The 19,724-nt window shown below is 45.1% G+C and overlaps 1 protein-coding gene across 1 annotated transcript in view; it reads left to right on the top strand.

The window, feature by feature from the left end:
• The window catches only part of SAE1 (SUMO1 activating enzyme subunit 1), a 63,948-nt gene that overhangs the window by 19,096 nt on the left and 25,128 nt on the right, over positions 1 to 19,724 (top strand). Inside the window, exons 4-6 of the mRNA XM_084906176.1 lie at positions 1,900 to 2,042; positions 3,480 to 3,579; positions 15,389 to 15,494. Coding sequence (XP_084762302.1) covers positions 1,900 to 2,042; positions 3,480 to 3,579; positions 15,389 to 15,494 — 349 coding nt within the window. The remainder of the gene's footprint in view (positions 1 to 1,899; positions 2,043 to 3,479; positions 3,580 to 15,388; positions 15,495 to 19,724) is intronic.

Consider the following 19,724-nt stretch of genomic DNA (forward strand, 5'->3'; position numbering starts at 1 on the left):
GGATCCAGCATGTTGGGTCTGCTAGAGCTGTGAGTCGCTGTCTGTTGATTAATTCTTTGGGCATATGTTCCCTTAGACCAGGTTTCATCCATGGTGTTTGTCTTCCAGAATCTTTGCACATGGCTTTGCTACATATTACTGCAAATGTTTTCTCCTGAGAACTTAACAAGTTGGTGATTAATTTCTGTAGCAGTCATTTTTTTTTTTTTTTGTTAGAAATATCAAACTACAGCTTGTGTTTTGTCTTTAAAAAGAGCACACCTGATCTTGGTCTGTCTCTCTCGCTCAGCCACTTTGACCATGTTGCCATGGATAACTAGACAAAATCTCTATAGTCATAAGCCAAATGAGGCATATCCAACCTCACTTGGTTTCTTTGCCAAATCTCCGCAGAGGTGAAGGGATAAGTGAAATTCTGTTTCGGCGCCTGTGACCTTTCATACATGGTTCCTTGTACCCTGCAAGAAGCTTGAATAATCGCGAAAGTCACAGATGATCTACTTGTTTTTTAAATGAAAGGCCCATTATACGAGAGGTTAGAATTCGGGTTGAGTAGTTTGTTTTTCACGCTTATATTTCATATGCGCATCTGTTCAAATATGGGTTTGAAATGATGGATCATCTGTGCATTTTGTCCTTTTTTTTCCTTTTTAATTCATTCTGTTTCGTAACTCCAGATACTGGAACATTTTCCATGTGGATGAAGGTCTTCATTCCTTTATTCATAGTAACCACATTTGATTGATTCTGTGTGTCCCTCAACCTTTTAGCAACTAGAAGCTTTGTTAGAACTGAAGCGTGGGGCCAGTGCTTGTATAACGCATGAGCGCGGGGCAGGCGTGACTGTCGCGCAGGCCGTTTGCCTGGCCGTGAATTGGGTTCAGTTACTGTGACTGCACGTTTCCATTCGGTCAGTTGATTGCATGTTCAGTTGTAGTTGTCTCACCTTTTTAGATTTGCTTTTTCCTTGGGAGGCTGTGTCCTCTGAATGACACCAGATGCACATATTTCTCCATGAGTGTTATTTCAGTAGTCTGCCTGCCAGACAAGAGCAGAGAGGTTCTATCAAATGAAAATATCCTTTTGTAATTTATTCCCCAACTTTCTATGTTCAGATGAAAAATGTCTGCATTAGAACTTATCTTCTTGGCCATGATTACAAAGCCTCTCCAGAAAAGACGGTGTTTTATGCCATGAAATTTAAACATTCCCAATCCTTTAACTTATTGGAATAGAACCTCTAGGCCTCACAGCAGCATTGATAATTCCACTGAGTTCATTGTCTAAGCCTGAATGGAAGGTCACTTGGTCTGTAACCGGTTTTTGTTGTTGTTGTTTTTGTCCTTAAATTGAGATAAAGTTTTCACATGGAAAACTGGAAACTAATCTCAACAGGACTTGTTTATCTTTTTTATCTGAACGCATCAATCAAAAGAAGGGGGAAAGTGCCCCTGTATTTAAACGTGACTAGGGGTCAATTTTAAAAACTGGTTTTGTTCCAAGTTGTAGCTTATTCAGATTTCAATATATTTAATCACTTAGAAATAGCTTACCCTTAAGTTATTAGTGTCTTTTTCTTTTCATGAAAACCATGAAATGTGGCTTATATGTGTTCATGGATCAGGGGAAACAAATTCATTAAATGGCTTTTACTTTCTAGTTAAACACATTTCATTTGGGTGGCAGAATGTAACGTCTCATAATTTACATTTTCTACGCACTGAAACCTGCAACTTTTCTTTTGTCTTCTAGCCATAGGACCCAAGGAACCTGTTGTACCAGTTTGAAACTGGCTGTAGACATGCCTAGTGAGACTGTTCATTAAGATTTATTTAGACATCAGGACAATGATTCACAGTTTGCGGAACTCACACCCAGCCAATTTCTTTCTTTCTGCAGGTATGTCTGACTTGCTGCTCCAGGGATGTCATAATTAAAATCGACCAGATTTGTCACAAAAACAGCATCAAGTTCTTTACAGGAGATGTTTTTGGCTACCACGGATACACATTTGCCAATCTCGGAGAGCATGAATTTGTAGAGTAAGTGTTGGGGGAGGAGGAGTGAATAGAACGTTCTCAAAGTGTAATTTTACTCACTGATAGGGATTGAACCATTAAGGAAAGTCTTTTTCTCTAACACTTAGAATATTGGGAAACCAATTCATTAACAGCTTCCAATACATAGGTTTTGTGTTCAGAATTGCAGGAGACGGGGACCTTGCCTTCCACAATGATGGTCTAATTTAAAGCATAAAGAAAGCAGTGTTCTAGGCAATTAAAGTACATCACCTGGGGATTTGATCACTCTGGATTTCAGGGGGCGAAACATGCTTTTAGGGAAGACTTGTTTGGATTGTAAACATTTTTGCCCAGCTTAGCAGGTCAAACTTTTCAGGTTACAAAATAAGTTAGATGGGCAACTCTGGAGGCACACTCAGCCAACATCTACCTTGGAAATAAAAAGCTCCATGGCCCAAAGACTGCTCTGTGCAGCCAGCAGCCCTGATCCTTTCCGTTTGGACATTGCGGTTGCAGACCGTGGTGATTCTCACATGATGGGACCTGCAGGGTTTCGAACTTGTAGCCCGTAGATGAAAGATGATACCAGTATTGTAAAGCTACATGAGTTGGGCTGTTTTTGGTTGTAATTTTCTGACTGCTAGCACCCCCTTGTCCCCCATGAGCGGTAAAGAGACCTTGCTGTGTGGCAGGTGAGCTTCCTACAAGTCAAGAACTTCCTTTATTTCAGCTTCTCAGGCAAGTCACTGAGATTTCTCTGGTCTGCAAGTTTCTTGCCTGTAAGATTGACATGGGGGGAGTACAGACATGTTCAGGATCTCCCATAACTCCAGCGTTTTGTGGCTTTAGGAAATCTAGTTCTTTGAGCACATAGAGGAAAGCAGTCCAGATTATTATTTAAAAAATATTTTTATTGATTTCAGAAAAGAGAGGGAGAGAGGGGAAGAAAGAGAGAAAGTTAGAAATAGCAACGAGAATCATTGTTCGGCTGCCTTTCCCCCCACTGGAGATCGAGCCCACAACCCGGGCATGGGCCCTTGACTAGAATCGAACCTGGGACTCCTCAGCCCGCAGGCCGACGCTCTATCCACTGAGCCAAACCAGCCAGGGCAGTTCAAATTATTTTAACATGAGTTCTCCATGCAGAGGGGAGGAATTTAGTTAGAGTAATTCATGATTCAAGTGGTACGTTCACAGTTTATTGAGAGCTTACTCGGCAGTGTGCTAAGAAATGTATGTTACTTCTCTTCTTACAAGAATCTTTTGTTAACAGTTGTTACTAGTGGGTGACTGACTGGTCAGGTAATCGGTGGCCAAGCTAGGATTTGAGCTCAGATTTGTTTGACTCCAAAACTTTGGCTCTTAACCCACATCCCATTCTGGAGCTGGTAGTGCTTTATTTGTGCTAATGGCATGATTCCTAGAGTAGAACTGGATTCCCTCCCTGTCACCGTCCAGGGAGAAGACCAAAGTTGCCAAGGTTAACCAAGGAGTAGAAGATGGCCCTGACACCAAGAGAGCGAAACTGGATTCATCTGAGACAACTATGGTCAAGAAGGTATGTGTACTGGGGGGGAGGGGCCGGAACCCCGCTCCTCCCGGGACTGGCAGTTACAATGGCCGAGGAGGGAACCAGCATGGTGGGCTTGAAGGGAGGGTCTGGATAGACTGGGTCAGTGCTTGTTCCACTTAAAGGGGGGTAGCTGCTGCTTGGTGCCAGCCAGCTGAGCTGTGAGGGAATGTGTGGCTCTAGGATGCCAGATGTGATTTTTAAGACAATCAGAAATGTCTCAGGAGTTTTTTGGTGTGTGTGGTTTTTTTTAAAGATATATTTTATTGATTTTTTTTTTTTTTTACAGAGGAAGGGAGAGGGATAGAGAGAACATCGATCAGCTGCTTCCTGCGTACCTCTTACTTGGATGTGCCCGCAACCAAGGTATTATACATGCCCTTGATCGGAATTGAACCTGAAGGACCTTTTAGTCCGCGGGCTGACGCTCTATCCACTGAGCCAAACCAGTTAGGGCATGGCTCAATAGTTGAGCATCGACCTATGAATCAGGAGATCAAGGTTCAATTCCTGGTTAGGGCACATGCCCAGGTTGTGGACTTGATCACCACCCAGTGTGGGGTGTGCAGGAGGCAGCCAATCAATGATTATCTCTCATCATTGATGTTTCTGTATCTCTCTCCTTCTCCCTCTTTGAAATGAATAAAAATATACTTTAAAAAAAAAGAAAGAAAGAAACGTAGTGGGTTTTTTAATGCTCTGTCCCAAACTTTGTAATACTGGCAACCTACTCACCAGTACTGTTCTTGTCAGTAGCAGAGGCTGAAGAGAACATGTTTGAGGACTGGCATGGTCTGTGAGCCACTGATCTGAACCCTGGTATATGAAGTAGTGTTAGAAAGACTGTTTTTGAGCAAAAATCATGAATTTTTTTAAATTGATTTTAGAGAAGAAACATCAGTTTGTTGTTCCACTTATTTATGCATTCATTAGTTGATTCTCTTTTTATATATATATATTTTATTATTTTATTGATTTTTTTTTTTTTTACAGAGAGGAAGAGAGAGGGATGGATAGTTAGAAACATGGATGAGAGAATTATCGATCAGTTGCCTCCTGCACACCCCCCATTGGGGATGTGCCCGAAATCAAGGTACATGCCCTTGACCGGAATCAAACCTGGGACCCCTCAGTCTGCAGGCTGACGCTCTATCCACTGAGCCAAACCGGTTTTGGCTGGTTGATTCTTATATGTGCCCTGACTGCGGATGGAACCTACAACCTTGGTGTGTCTGGACAGCCCTCCAACCAACTGAGCTACCCAGCCATGGCCCAAGAGCATTACTTTTATTTGTTTTTTTATTTTAAAGGAAAGTGAGATTGGTAGACAATTTAGTAAGGTCCTAAGTGGGCAGGAGACAGTTAAAACTTGAATTGTTTTGTTTCCTTAAAGTTTTGGTTTCACCAAATCTTTCAAGAACAAAGACCTCAAGGTTGGCAAATGTTATCAGGTGTATATTTTTAAGTTTATAATTAGATTCTACTTGGAATTGGTGCCGTAATTTAAATTCATTTTCTAAAAAGAGGAGTGGAAAGGGAATCAGAGACGCCGGTTTCTAGTTGGTGGTGGAATCAGAAAAGGAATCTTGTGGTGGGGAAAACCAGGTGAAGTGGCCAGAATTGGTTTGGTCGAACTGAGAGGAAAGATACGACCAAGCCCATATTTACTCTTTGCTTTGTAGGTTTAAATGTTGAGAAAGAAAAACAGCTGGTCAGAGCATTGAGTTAAAATTGCTCTAAAGGGGGGATTCTCAGAGCGGGGAAACCACAAAAGAGACTGCAGAAACCACAGAAGTGGAACTCTTCAAGTCTCCAGCAAGGCTGCGCTGGAGATTTTCTCTCTCTCGCTCTTTATGTTTGTGCTGGAAGAGTCTGATGCGGTGCGTGTGATACAGAGGAATTATTAGGCCTAATTTTAGTGTCTATTCACAGGACCATGATTATTTTGAGTGAACATTGGTGTTTTGGCCAAAACTTGGGTCCTTTTTTTTCCTTCCTTCCTTTCTTCTTGAGGCCCAATGAGCCTTGTCTGAATAGCCCGTGAGTTCGGTGGGGGAGATAAATTGTTAACTAACGGAGGCGCACAAAAGCAGCTTTGTGGGTGCTGTCAATTTATAAATCACACCCTCTTACAAGTGTGACACTTGGCCTTGGTGTGAAGGGTTTTATGGCTTAAGGGCTCCTTTGATTGAGGCGGGTCTTTCACATTCAAATAGAGAGTGCCTAGCTTTGTTAGCCCCTCACAGCTGGAAGTCTCCCCGAGTCACTTCTGCCGGTGCCCCCTGGGCTGATCTGGAAACCCCTCTTGGGAGCCAGCTATGAGGAGAATGTGGCAGCCCTGGCAGGCCCCGGAGGCCCTCGTACCATTCCGAGGGCTCCTCGGCCGCAGAGCTCTGTGTGCAGCCCCTTCCGACATGGGACCGGAGTCGAAGGTATCAAATATGCCCAGCTGACATTGTTAGTCAGCTGTTTCCCTTGGACAATTCAGGCCGGGATTCCAACCCCGGGCCCTTAAGGTTGCGAGGCATTCAGTGCATTCCTGATGACAATCCCCGGGATTCCAGACCTTGCCTTTGTGCGGCCTCCCCAGGGCTGTGGAAGTGTGGGCTGCACGGATCCAGGCCAGGACTCGCCACCTGGTACTCAGACTTGTCCTCCGTTTTGGCAGAGCCCGCTCTGAGGCGTGGAGGTTTTCCTCCAACTCAGAAATCCTTTGATTCAGATTCTGTCCCTTTGCCTAAATTGTATGGAATAACTAGTCGGGTTATGCTCAGAGTGCAGGATGGGGGTGGGGAAGCAGCCACTTCCTGTTTCCTGTGAAAGGCTTCTGGTTCGGGTCCAAGTGTTGTAAAGCCACTTTTGCTTCAAGGTACGCATTGTGCTCCTAAATTAGAAACAGTTCAAAAACAAGAGGGAAAACAGAGGCTGTGGTTTTCACACAGTCTAGGAAGACACGAGGCCTTTCTAGCACACGTGCCACCGTGATAAATACAGCCGCGGGACGTGCAGGGCCCAGAGGCAGGTGCTCAGTAGTTTGTTTGCTTCCCTTGCTGCCCAGGAGAAGTCGGGCCACAGGTTCCATCGGGATTGGGCCTTGGGCACAAACCTGATGGACAGTGGATGCACGGTGGCTGAAGGAGAGAGCACAGTGATGGTTTTGTGGCGAGGAAGTGTTCACGTTTCCCAGAGAAAGAGTTAGAGTTGGCATGTGAGGGCCAGTTTGTCAGGCACTGAAGCCAGGACCAGTTCCAGGAAGCAGCATCGACCAAAAGCACAGCTGTGAGACTGAGTGAGTCTGGCTCTCCTCCAGGACAGCCAGCTCTTTCTGTCTCTTTAAGTCGCAAAGTGCCTACTGTGTTCAAGGCAGTGCTTTGGGCGCAGGGAATCACATACAGTCCTGTTGTCACCATTTACAGATGACGCTGAAGCTAAGAGTAGTCCAGTGACCTGCCAAGGTCACACAGCTCTAAGAAGCAGCAGATGGCCGAAACCGGTGTGGCTCAGTGGATAGAGCGTCGGCCTGAAAGGTCCCGGTTCGATTCCGGCCAAGGGCATGTACATTGGTTGCGAGCACATCCCCAGTGGGGAGTGGGCAGGAGGCAGTTGATCGATGATTCTCTCTCATCGATGTTTCTAACTCTCTATCTCTCTCTCTTACTCTCTGTAAAAAAAAAAAAAAAAAATTCAATAAAATATATAAAAAAAGAAAAAAGAAAAGAAGCAGCAGGTGGGAAAGCACAGACTAAGGGCACTGGCTCACCCTATGACTTACAAGGTGGTTCCCCTGGGAGTTGCAGGATAATTTGAACTGTTATGGGGAAATGTGGGATACAGTATCGTTAACATGGGGATCGTTTCGGAGAAGCCTTTGGGAGAAGCCATGATCGCATTCCCATTTGCTGCTCCTGTTTCTTTATTGTTCGGCGCTGCCAGACATGAGTAGATGCCCAATGGTGGTTACTTGCCCTGGTCGCACTTTAAAAACGAATCATGAAGTAGGGTTTGTTCATAACGTGCTAAGAAATGCAGACTTAATTTTACCTCTGCTTCTGAAAATAGTAGGTGCCAAATTTGGGCGCTGCTAATACTCTTCTCATGAATTAGTTGTGAAATTCCACGGTGGAGCAGTGATTCATTATTATGATTCCCCCTTCCTGCGCAGTTTGTTGACAGCTCAGTCGTCCTCCTCTCCCTGCCGTCCTTAAAGAAACATTCCTCATGACTGACTAGTTTCATTCCTCTTTTATGTGGCATCTTGATTGGTAACCATGATTCCCCTTCAGGTCACTTGTCAGCGTCTCTCCATTAGAGTTTAAGCTCCATAGGGGCAGTTTGTCCACTGCTGTCCTCCGAGACAGTGCCCGGCACAGTCACATTCAGGAAATGTCTGGGCAGTGTAGTTGTGGCTGCGCCTGCAGTATAATATGTTAGCTTTAGAGCAGATTGTTGTCATTTAAAAAAGAATTATTGAATGAACTTTCTTTGTGATCCACTAAATGGATTAACTTTGTAGTCCCTTAGGCCTCAGTTTAGGTTTTTGAGCTAAGCCAAGAACAAAATTCCAAACACGACAAGGGAGTAGGCTGGAAATAGGTAGAAGTCATTGAGTCGCCTAGACCCAAGCTGTCAGGCCCCAGCGCTGCTCATTGTCAGAATCACTTGATTTGGGGGAGGGGTGGCAGGGAAATGCAGGGAGCAAACTGCAGAAAGGGTGGTGGAATTCCGATAACGGTTTTATGAGACTGGTGGTCGGGAAGTGTGGGGTGGGTGCCGGTGGTGCCCTGTCTCACAGGGGAACGTTTCTGGCTCTAAGAGTGACGAGAGGGGGTCCTTCCTAGAATCACAGCACAATCCAGTGTGTGTGTGTGTGTGTGTGTGTGTGTGTGTATGTGAGATATTTGATGCACAAAAATAATGCCACATCAATGCAAGTTTTGGGACATAACAATGAAATACTATTCAATTTAAAAACAAAAACAGCCCTGGCTGGTTTGGCTCAGTGGATAGAGCGTCGGCCTGCAGACTGAAGGGTCCCAGGTTCAGTTCCGGTCAAGAGCATGTACCTTAGTTGCGGGCATATCCCCAGTGTGCAGGAGGCAGATGGTCGATGTTTCTCTCTCATCGATGTTTCTAACTCTCTAGCCCTCTCCCTTCCTCTCTGTAAAAAAATCAATAAAATATGTTTAAAAAAACAAACAAACAAAAAACTAGTCTCGCCAAAATTGGTTTGGCTCAATGGATAGAGCATTGGCCTGCGGACTGAAAGATCGGCACATCCCCAGTAGAGGGTGTGCAGGAGGCAGCTGGTCGATGTTTCTTTTTAGAATACTTTGTACATAATAAAGTTGTAGTACTAATTAATATATATATGAATACTTATAAGACATATAATGACCTAATGTATATGACATGTATTGTGTTTTGGTTTTTATTCAGTGTGTTTTTGGAAGCACTCCCAGACTTTTATCTCCTTTGGAGAGCAGGTTTACACTGCCTTGCTGTAATCTATTGACCCAGTCTCCTTTTACATTGGCAAGGTCACTGCGGTCTCCCACACTTCTAAACGGCCTAGCACAACCCCACCACCTGATGGCTGATTGACCATGTGGAGAATTCAACTTCTATATTTACTTTTGGGATTTTTGGCAGCTCACAAGTATTTATTGAAAATCTAGTCTGTTCGGTGCTGTGCCTTTTACTGTGGTCCCTACCTCTGGGAGCTATAAGAGTGAGTATAGTCTTCACTGAACTATGAGCTTGAAATCCTTAAGGCTCAGGATTGCCCGTGAAGAAGTGGGTAGCAGAGGAGAACGCGTTAAGCTTTCTAGACAGAGGGTCCGGGAGCCAAGGAGTGAGCAGTGGAAGGGGCAGGTGAGATGTGAACGGTACCCGCCTGAGCGCGCTCATTCAGGTGGATGGTGGGTGCTACTGCTCGGCAGACACCGTCCTGGGTGCTTTACCTGAAAGATCGTCATTCCCTTAGAGCAGTGTTTCCCAAAGTGCGGTCCGCGTCCCCCCAGGGGTGCGGGAAGAGTTAGGTGGGGGTACGCGTTGCACCGGAGTTCGGTGGGGATATGCGCTGCACCGTGCTTAGCTGCTCCTAATTCTACGTTCTCATGAGGACGAGGGGTACTCAGCGTTACGGAAATTATAGAAGGGGTACCCATATGTCAAAAGTTTGGGAAACACTGCCTGAGAGCACTGTCCAGTGTGTTTTCTCTTTATAAACTCAGAGCTGGTGAGCTGAGTGAGACAGGCACCACTTCTTGCACCTGTCCTACGACAGAGTAGGTGACTTGGTTAAGTTTTTGCTTTGTTTTTATTTATTTTTTATTTTTAAATATATTTTTATTGATTTTACAAAGAGGAAGGGAGAGAGATAGTTAGAAACATCGATGAGAAACACCGATCAGTTGCCTCCCGAACACCCCCCACTGGGGATGTGCCCGCAAGCAAGGTACATGCCCTTGACCGGAATCGAACCTGGGACCTTTCAGTCCGCAGGCTGACACTATCCACTCTGTCAAACCGGTCTCAGCGGTTTTGCTTTATTTTTAATTGTGAAAGTCGATAGTAGACTTTGGTAGTTTGGACAACAAAAAAGGACATTAGCCATGGCCGGTGTGTTTAGTGCTCGGTTAGAGTGTCAGCCCATGCACCGAAGGGTTGCAGATTCGATGCACGGTAAAGGGCACATACCTGGGTTGCAGGTTCCCTTCCCACCCCCAGTAAGTGTGCCTGCAGGAGGCAGCCGGTCAGTGTGTCTCTCATATCTGTATGTCAATGTTTGTCTCTCTCCCTTCTCCCCTCTCTCCTTTCCACTCTGAAAAACAGTGGAAAAAATATTCTCAGGTGAGGATTAACAACAAAGAGGTGGGGAGAGAGACACATTACTTGGAGGCAGGCTGGAGTAACACAAGAAGCATTGAGTACCTGTTGTGATCTGGAAAGGGTCAAAAAACCAGGCAGCTGGTGGTAGGAATTTGGCCCTTCTCTTATGAGCCCTGCGGTTAACATGGCTCCGCTTCCAACTTTCAAATTTTCACTTCCCAAGATAAAGGATCTGATTGGTCAGTCTTGGGCCATGCGCCCTCCCCTGGCTCTGTCACCTGTGGCTGGAGGGCTAGTACATATCACAGAGAGGGCCGCTGGGGACCTCCTCCCCAGATGCCAGGGACCTTCCTGAAAGTTGTCTGCCACAGTCAGGCTGAGGGGTAAATTCATTTGTCTGAGACCACAACTTAGTGCAAAACTGGGATGGTTCTGCCCTTAGACTCGGGGGAGAAAAAGGCCTCTGTTCTTGGCCCTAGTGCTCTAGAAGGTCCCAGTCTGCCCTCCCTCCAGCCATCCCTCTCAGGGTGAGGATTCCATCCCATACCCTTTGCCCTCGGTTCTAGACCACATTCTGGATGCTGGGTCCCCAGAATTTCCCATCCAGACAACCCAGGCTTACTTCCTAGGCGTTTTGGGGCTTCCTCGCTGACCTGCCTCTGGAGTGCAGGCCTCATCACTGTCTGCAGGCCTGTGCCCCCGGCGGGGAGGGGGGCGGGGGGAGACAGGAGGGGAGAGCAGGATTTGGTGGGAAAGGACGAGCTGAGGGGACAAAGCGACAAGAGAAGGGAAAACGGGGACAGCTTTCCCGTGCACCTCGTTCAGGCAGAGAACTCCAAGGAGCGTGAGATTTCCAAATCTGAGCCTGATCTTCCAGGTGGCTGGCTGTGGAGAAGGTATATTTGTTAAGGCAGGAGAATACAATATCTCTTACTTAGTAGCTTGCTAGTTTGATTTATAACTAAACATGTAGACGTGATGGATGGGTTTTCATTGTACTCTGGTCCCAGTGTTAGAGGTGGGACTGAGACTAAAACGCAACTTTTTTTTCTCATCATCAGATAGTGGCTTAACAGACCAGTGGATTCTTTTTTTTTTTTTTTTTTTTTTTAAATATATTTTATTGATCTTTTACAGAGAGGAAGAGAGAGGGATAGAGAGTTAGAAACATTGATGAGAGAGAATCATCGATAAGCTGCCTCTTGCACAACCCCTACTGGGGATGTGCCCACAACCAAGGTACATGCCCTTGACTGGAATCGAACCTGGGACCTCTTAGTCCTCAGGCTGACGCTCTATCCACTGAGCCAAACCGGTTTCGGCAGACCAGTGGATTCTTAGCATTGTTCTTAGTGAAGCAAACTACAGAACCTCTGAATGAAGGTCTTGGTAGTTTTAAAAATCTGATAAAGCTTTGCTTCCTCATTATGATAGCATTCCCAGCATACTGCTGCTGGCGTGGTCTGTGTTGAAGACTCATTGGAAGGTCTGGCAGCCTGTTGAAGGCACTAAATGGCACTAGCCTTATCTTTTGAGGCCAAACAGACCCGGCGACCCAACAGTTTGAGGGCACTGTAGACATCTTGTATACCAGCCCAGAGGCAGAAAGCCACCTTGGAAACCTTGACTATTGCCTGGCCAGTGTGGCTCAGTGGTTGAGCATGGATCCATGAACCAGGAGGTCATGGTTCAATTCCTGGTCTGGGCACATGCCCAGGTTTGGGCTTGATCCCTAGTAGGGGGCGTACAAGAGGCAGCCAATCAGTGATTCTCACGCTCTTCCTTCTCTCTGAAATCAATAAAAACATATTTTAAAAAAACCTTGACTGTTTTGCCCTGGCTGATGTGGCTCAGTGCACTGAAAAGTTGTTGGTTAGGTTCCCAGTTGGGGCACGTACTTGGATTGTGGGTTCCATCCCAGGTCAGGCATATACGGAAGGCAGCCCATATCTATCCCTACCTCCCTCCCATTTCCCCCCTCCTTCCCTTTCTCCTCCCTCCTCCTCCTCCCCCCTTCCTCTTTAAGCATGTCCTCGTGTGAGGATTAAAAGAAAAATTAAACTTTGAGTGTGTTTAATCTTCATTAACAATTTGGAATTTCATTTATAATATCCATTTTGGTCCTTAATAAGCTGTGTAAATTGCCTGGTAGCTGATAGATCTTGGTTCAGCAAGCCTCCTAAATTATATTCTTCTTGTTTTGAGTCTCTCTCTTTCTCTCCCTCTCTCTTGCTCTTTTTCTGTTTTTAAATATCGGCGGGAGGGGGAAGAGATTTGTATGATGCCTCTGTGTGTGTGTGTGTAGAGAGAAAGAGAAGAGAGAGAGGACCCATACTTCCGCAAGTTTTGAAATTATTTATACACACCCATCTTAAACCCAGGAAAAGTAACTAGTACTGAGAAGCATTTTTTCCTGAACTGTCAGAGAGGAAGATGCCAACACAATGCCCCCACCATCATGCCAGGTATTTCAGTTTGTATTTTCTCAAACAAGTCCTCCTTCATAACCACAGACCAGCCATTAAAACCAGGAAACTCCTCCAGTTACATCATTGCCACTAATCCTCAGACTCCATTCAACTGTTGCCAGTTGCCCCAATCATGTCCCCTTGGCAAAAGGGTCCAGTTCAGGATCAAGCGTGCATCTAGATTTTTATGGCAATTTTGAAGATTACGAGCCAGTTAGTCTGTAAAATGTCCCTTAGTTTGGGTTCATCTGATGTTCCCTCGTGATTAGATTGCAGCTACACATTCTGGCACAGATATCACGGTACGGATGCTTCTCGTCACGTTCTGTGGTCTGTGCATGATTTCCATATGCCTTTTACTGCTGATGTTCACTCTCAGCATTTGCGTGAGATTATGTCTGCCAGACTTCTTTGAATACAATTCCTCTTTTCCCTCTGTGACTAATATGTATTTTATAGAGAGGTATTTTGAAAATATGTAAATATCCCATTCCTCATTAAACTTGATTAATTTTAGGTGTGTGGACTAATGGATGCTAGTTTATTTAAAGTGTTGCAATCTAGTATTATTTCTTTTTATCCTCAAAATGTTCCAGATTTGACCAGTGGGCACTTCTTTAAGTTGTGTCCTGTTTTCTGTTTCATGTCCTTGTCATTTTTTGAGCACTTCCTTGTTTCATGGTATTGCATCTACATTTATTTTTTATTATTATTTTTTAATAATTTTTAATAAACCCACCAGGTTCCTACCCCACCCTCTGCCCCTTCCCCACCCCCCATTGTCCTCATCCATAGGTGCACAGTTTATGTTCAGTCTCTTCCCTCACCTCCCACTCCTCTTTTCCCTGAGAATCATCAGTCCCCTTCTATACCTCTGATTCTATTATATTCAACAGTTAATATTGTTCATCAGGGTTTTTTTTGTGTTTTTTTAAAAAATATATTTTATTGACACCCCCCTCCCCCATCAGACGGGTCATGTGCCAAAGGCGGAACAAGGTTAATGGGCGGCACATCTCACACAGCCACGTGAACACCCAATCATCACGCTTATGAACTCCGAAAGGATCATATTTTATTGATTTTCTTACAGAGAGGAAGGGAGAGAGATAAAGAGCTAGAAACATCAATGAGAGAGAAACATCGACCAGCTGCCTTTTGCACCCCTCCCACTGGGGATGTGCCCGCAACCAATGTACATGCCCTGGACCGGAATCGAACCCGGGACCCTTCAGTCTGCAGACCGACGCTCTACCACTGAGCCAAACCAGTTTCAGCTCATCAGCATTTTAATTCCCTTGGTTTGGTTTTTGTTTTTTGTTTTGGCTTCCAAAGGGGTCTCAGGTCAAAAGGAGTTTTACATCTACATTTATTTCTTTATCTGTCCATATATTGAAAATGAGTTTATACCAAAAACCACAGACTTCATTCTAGTTTTCTCCCCATATTTCCAATTCTCTTCTCTGACATTGAGAAGCCTGGCTTCCCAGATTATCAGAGTATTTACTAGTTGCATCCAGTCTGTGGATATAGTCCTTCTCTCAGTGCTGTCTCCTCCAGCCAGCCCCCAGCTCCTCCACGCATGCGCTCTTTCCTGCCCTTCCCAGTGCCAGGAAACTACTGGATGGAATTGTTCCGAAAAGGGAAACCATTTTCTCATTCATGTTTAATTGTCTATATTTTAAAATATATGTTACGGCATTTCCCAAGATTATTGGTTTAGTCTCATAGGTTTTAGCCATACTTCTACCACAGGGCTTTTGCAAATGCCATTTCCATTTCCATGGCCTGCAGCTCTCATTTCATCCCGTTACTCTTTTTCTTGCTGTTATTTATTAGTATTGTCATCCATCAGCAGCAGTAAGCGTGCCTCTACTGAGAAACATTTATTTTTGTTTGTTTTTATTTACTATTAAAAAAACTTTATTGAAGCCGAAACCGGTTTGGCTCAATGGATAGAGCGTCGGCTTGGGGACTGAAGGTCCCGGGTTCAATTCCAGTCAAGGGCATGTACCTTGGTTGCGGGCACATACCCAGTAGGGGGTGTGCAAGAGGTAGCTGGTCGATGACTTTCACTCATCAATGTTTCTAACTCTATCTCTCTCCCTTCCTCTCTGTACAAAACCAATAAAATATATTTAAAAAAAAGTTTATTGAATATCTCTAGACACATATTTTTCTTCGCTTGTGCAAATATTTCTGCTGTGTAAATACACCCAGTTAAAGAAAGAACCAGAAAGGTATTAGGACTTCAGCTTTGCTCCGTCTTCCTTCGAGGCAGGGAGTGTGTTATTCACTGCCGTGTCCCGGTGCCCAGAGGAGCACTCAGTGAGTGCTTAATAAACGTTTATTGGATTTGAGGGGCCTCAGCTTCTTTTAATGAACAGTAGACCTTAGATAATGACATTTCTCCAAATGGCGAAGAGCTACACTGCCTTGTGATTTAAAACCAAGCATAGCTTACCCCTAAGCAGTTTCGCCTTTTTTTCCCCCAACAGAAAGTGGTCTTCTGCTCCCTTAAAGAGGCTCTGGAAGTGGACTGGAGCAGCGACAAAGCCAAGGCCGCTCTGAAGCGCACCACTCCGGATTACTTTCTCCTCCAAGGTGAGGGCCGGGGCTTCCGGGGAGGGCCCGGGGCTTCCGGGGAGGCAGGGGCGCTCGGGCTTTGGTTTCTGCACCTGTGGCTGCGGAGTCCGATGGCTTCTTGGTGTTCCCCTGAGTCAGGTTCCTCAGTAGTTGATTCTCAGTGGCCACACATCTGAGTGAACGGAGATGAGGACCATCACTGAGCTCTGGTTTCCTAACGATTTTTGCTTTTTTAAATTTCTTTGTTTATTTGTTGAAATGACCTACCCTCTAAAGTTGAGCCTGAGATAACAGTGTCATAAATCAAACATTTTCTCAGCACCATTTTTCCCCTCTGCAGAGTTCTTCCTTGGCTCCCAAACCAGTTTTCCTCTCCTGAAAAGTCCCTCCCTCTCTCCTTTCCTCCCTCCTTCCTGGGGTGGGGGGTAGGGGGGTAGCAAGGGCTGTTAGCTAAGTATTGTTTGGCTCCTTCTGCCTAGCACTTTTAGTTTTTTAATATTATTTAAAAAATAATAATCCCTAACATCAAGTGTTGGGGATAGATACTGTTACTAACCCATTTTTACAGACAGAGAAACTGAGGCACAGAGAGATAAAGGTGACTCATATTCTCAGCTATACTGCAAGCACATGTAAAAATACAAGTTTGTTAATTAGTATAAAAATAACGCATATTTAAGTGCCAGAAAAGAAGAGAGAGAAAAAATTCCCTTGACATTTTTGTACTTTAGGGGATGTGCTTCCATGCAGCACAGATGTACTGAAGGCCCCAGTCACCTGTCCCAGGCGCCACGTGTTCACCCAGGCCTGCAAGAGCCAGTGTCTCTGCAGAAGCATCATCCTTCCTATCAGGTGGAGATGTGGCTTTTCTTTACACAATTTACCAGGCATTTTTGGTTGCATTTAGACAGTATTTGGTCTTCTTTCCCAGGGAAGAGAGGAGAGCTGCACCCCTCCTCCTTCCTTCCCTTCATCTGTGCAGACTCCAGGAACTCCCCCAAAGCCGGCACGGATGAAGGCTGTGCGTGCTAGTTCTCCAAAGGGAAATACAGAAAGCTGGATAAAGCCTCCTTAGTAAACAAGAAGATCAGACAGGGCTCAAGTCTATCTTTACATTATCTACGAGTAAAGCTCTTCCCATAGTAATTAATGGTGTTGACCCCATGGGGGACAAGGAAAGGTTGGGGATGAACTATTTTGAAGTGCGTAATATCCATTTGTATAGCAATAATGAAATGGGCTAAGTAGGAATGAGTCTTCTGCCTGTGAGTAGGACTCAGAAAACAGCCCCTCTTAAGGACTGGGCAGTTCAGCAGGAAGTGCTAACTGGAGTCCCAGCAGCACCCTCCTGCCTGCAGTGCAGAGAGAGCATGGGGTCCGCCCTTTGGGGGAAGCTGATTGCTCAGTGCCTGGAGCATAGAAAAGTCCCTCATAAATAGTAGTTGTCCTTTTGCAAAGGTTTTGGGTGTAGCTGCTGCTTATAAATTAGTCACATTGGTCAACTGGTATTGGAGATTACCACGATGTGGTGATTTCCAACCAGGGGCAGTTTGCCTGCCAGAGTAGTACATTAGCAGTGTCTGGGGACATTTCTGGGCTGTTCCAGTTGTGGGGGGAGTGGGAGGGGAGAGGTTGCTGGCATCTAGCGGGGAGAGGGCAGGGATGCTGCTAAGTATCATAGGACAGCTCCCCATCGTTGAGGAACCCTAGTCTAGCCTTTTACAGTTTTCATGTATCCAAGTCATCATCACACACCACATGAAGTCAGCAGGGTGAGAATCTCCCCAGTTTGGTTTCTCCAGATGAGGAAACAGATGAAGAAGCAGGAGTTTTAACATTATGGCGGAACGGCCAGCCTTGCTGTGTGGTTGTTCAGGGCTTGAGCTTTGGAATTAAAACGGACTTGGCTTTCAGACCTAGCTCCACCAGTTTTTCCGATGGGTGATGTTGAACCACAGCCTCACATTCCCGGAGCTCACTGATTCCTCTCTAGCACGGGGCTGCCCAGGGGCCTTGGGAGGCTGGGTGATTACAACATCAAGTCCCACAGACCTGTGTTCATGAAGTTGTGTGCTTTTTGGTTTGTTTGTTTGTTTTACGTGTAGAAGTTTGGGAGTTGACTCAGTTTACCCTTAATTCCTGAGTACTGTAATAGTATCATAGCAATCCTGTTGAGTTTTATTTTCTGCCTGTGATACTTTGTTAGATAATACAGGATGGGACAAAAGTACGTTTACGCTTGTGAGTATGCAAAACACAGTTTATTCTTGTATTACTATTTATTAATTATTATATTCTTTTCCAATCAAACAATTGCAAACTCTTGCCCCGCCTTATATAAATTCAGATGGTTACTTCTCTCTTCTAAACAGTACTAGTTCTTTTCAGTTTTAAGTTTCAGCACTTTGGATTTGGTGATTAAAAACTATGTTATTAGTTAATAGTCACAGGATGTTTTTATTATGGTAAAAAAAAAATACCATACAATGTAGCATCTTAACCATTTTTACATGTACAATCCTATAATAGTCATAGAATTTTAAAAGGTAAGACCACCACTAATGCGTTGCATGATCATGGCCAAGTCACACCCCTTCGAGGCCTCATTCCATCCTAAAAAGAGAGAGTGAACCTATTAGAATTGAGACGTATGTTCATTTAGCATGACTCTGAAACCAAAAAGGCATCGTACTTCTTGGCCAGCTTCTTGAGCAGTCTCTTATTCTTGTCTTGAGCAGTCTCTTATTCTTGTTGAGTTTCTTCAGTGCCCCGAGGTCCATGGCCTCGGCCTCATCGCAGTGCTGCTGGTCCCCCAGCGCGCGCACGGAGAAGTTGGGGTGGCATGGACTTAGCCTGACGGTGCCTGAGAAGCATTTGTCCTTCTGAGGGTCCTGGTTCTTCAGGCTGATCTGCAGCTCCACCGTCTCCGAACACTTCTGGCGCTTACGCTGGTTCCCGGCAGGACCTCTGGCACTGCCTCTGTAAGGGTGTCGCAGAGGACTTTGCTGCTCATGGTTCCTTGAGCTGCAAAAAAACAAAAACAAAGAAGAAGAAAAACAAACCTCTTTTTAATTTTTGCTAATTTCAGAGCAGAAAAGAGAGGGGGAGAGAGAGAAACATTAATGAGGGGAGAATCATTGATCAGCTGCCTCATGCACATCTCACACTGGGGATCAAGCCCAAAACACAGGCATGTATCCTGACCAGGAATCAAACCATGACCTCCTGATTCATGGGTTGACACTCAACCAATGTGCCACGCTGGCGGGGCACCTTATTCTTATATTCAGAGAAATACTTATTTCCGTTTTCTACTCAGCCATCCATAGAACTGAGGTTCTCCTGTAATTGACCTTGTTGGACTTACCCAGGAGAACATAGCAGCTTCCACAGGTGAACTTGCCTTCTGCCAAACACACTCGCCATCCTCTGTCTGTGTGACCTTGGGCATAGATAAGTCAGTTTGCCGCTTTAGGATTTTATTTCCTCGTCTATAGAAATGGGACGACTATGTTAGCCAGCCTCTCTCTGAAATCTCTTCTTATTCTAAATAGTCAGTGAAAATGTGTCGTCTTGTTCTGTATTATTTATTTTTGTGCTTTAAAAACTTTATTGAGGTATGATTTGTAACAGAAAGTTTACCTATTTTAAGTATACAGACAGATTTTTCTGACCAGTCTCATCCTGAAAGTCACGTAAATAAATAGCTTTTAGTTTTTCCCAGTCCTTGGAATTTGTTCCCTAGACCCTTCTAGGAATGTGACTGATCCACCTGCCTAAGGAATTCCTAGAGAACAAGGTGTTTGGCTGTGATGCACGCCTGAGGACACCTTGCAGGGCACCTGATTTGATTTCACCCATTGGCGGGCATAGTAGGTGCTTGATGAATATTTTGTCATGAGGGGCTGGCTGGTGCTTATCTGGTCCTTTACTCCACCCTAGAGGGAGCGCAGCCAGCCCATGGTGACCCCGCAGGGTCCTCTCACCTGTCTGCTTCTCTGGGCACCCAGCAGGCTTTTGATTCCAGTGCCGTCCTGGCCCCGGCCCGCCCTCACATGTAGATGGTTCTTACTGCCCCATGCTCAAGTCAGCGTCTGGGAAAGGGGCTGCCCGCCGTTCATGTGCGTGTGTTTGCCTTGTTTGGGTGCTGGGTGTTTTTCCAGTTTACTTAATAAGATAGTGGCCAGACTGAACGCTTCCTGCTGCATTTTTCCACTATCTTGAACGTTGGCCTCGCCATCTGTGAGC

The sequence above is a fragment of the Pipistrellus hanaki genome (genome assembly GCF_964339955.1).
Source record: "Pipistrellus hanaki genome assembly, chromosome: 15".
NCBI lineage: Eukaryota > Metazoa > Chordata > Mammalia > Chiroptera > Vespertilionidae > Pipistrellus > Pipistrellus hanaki.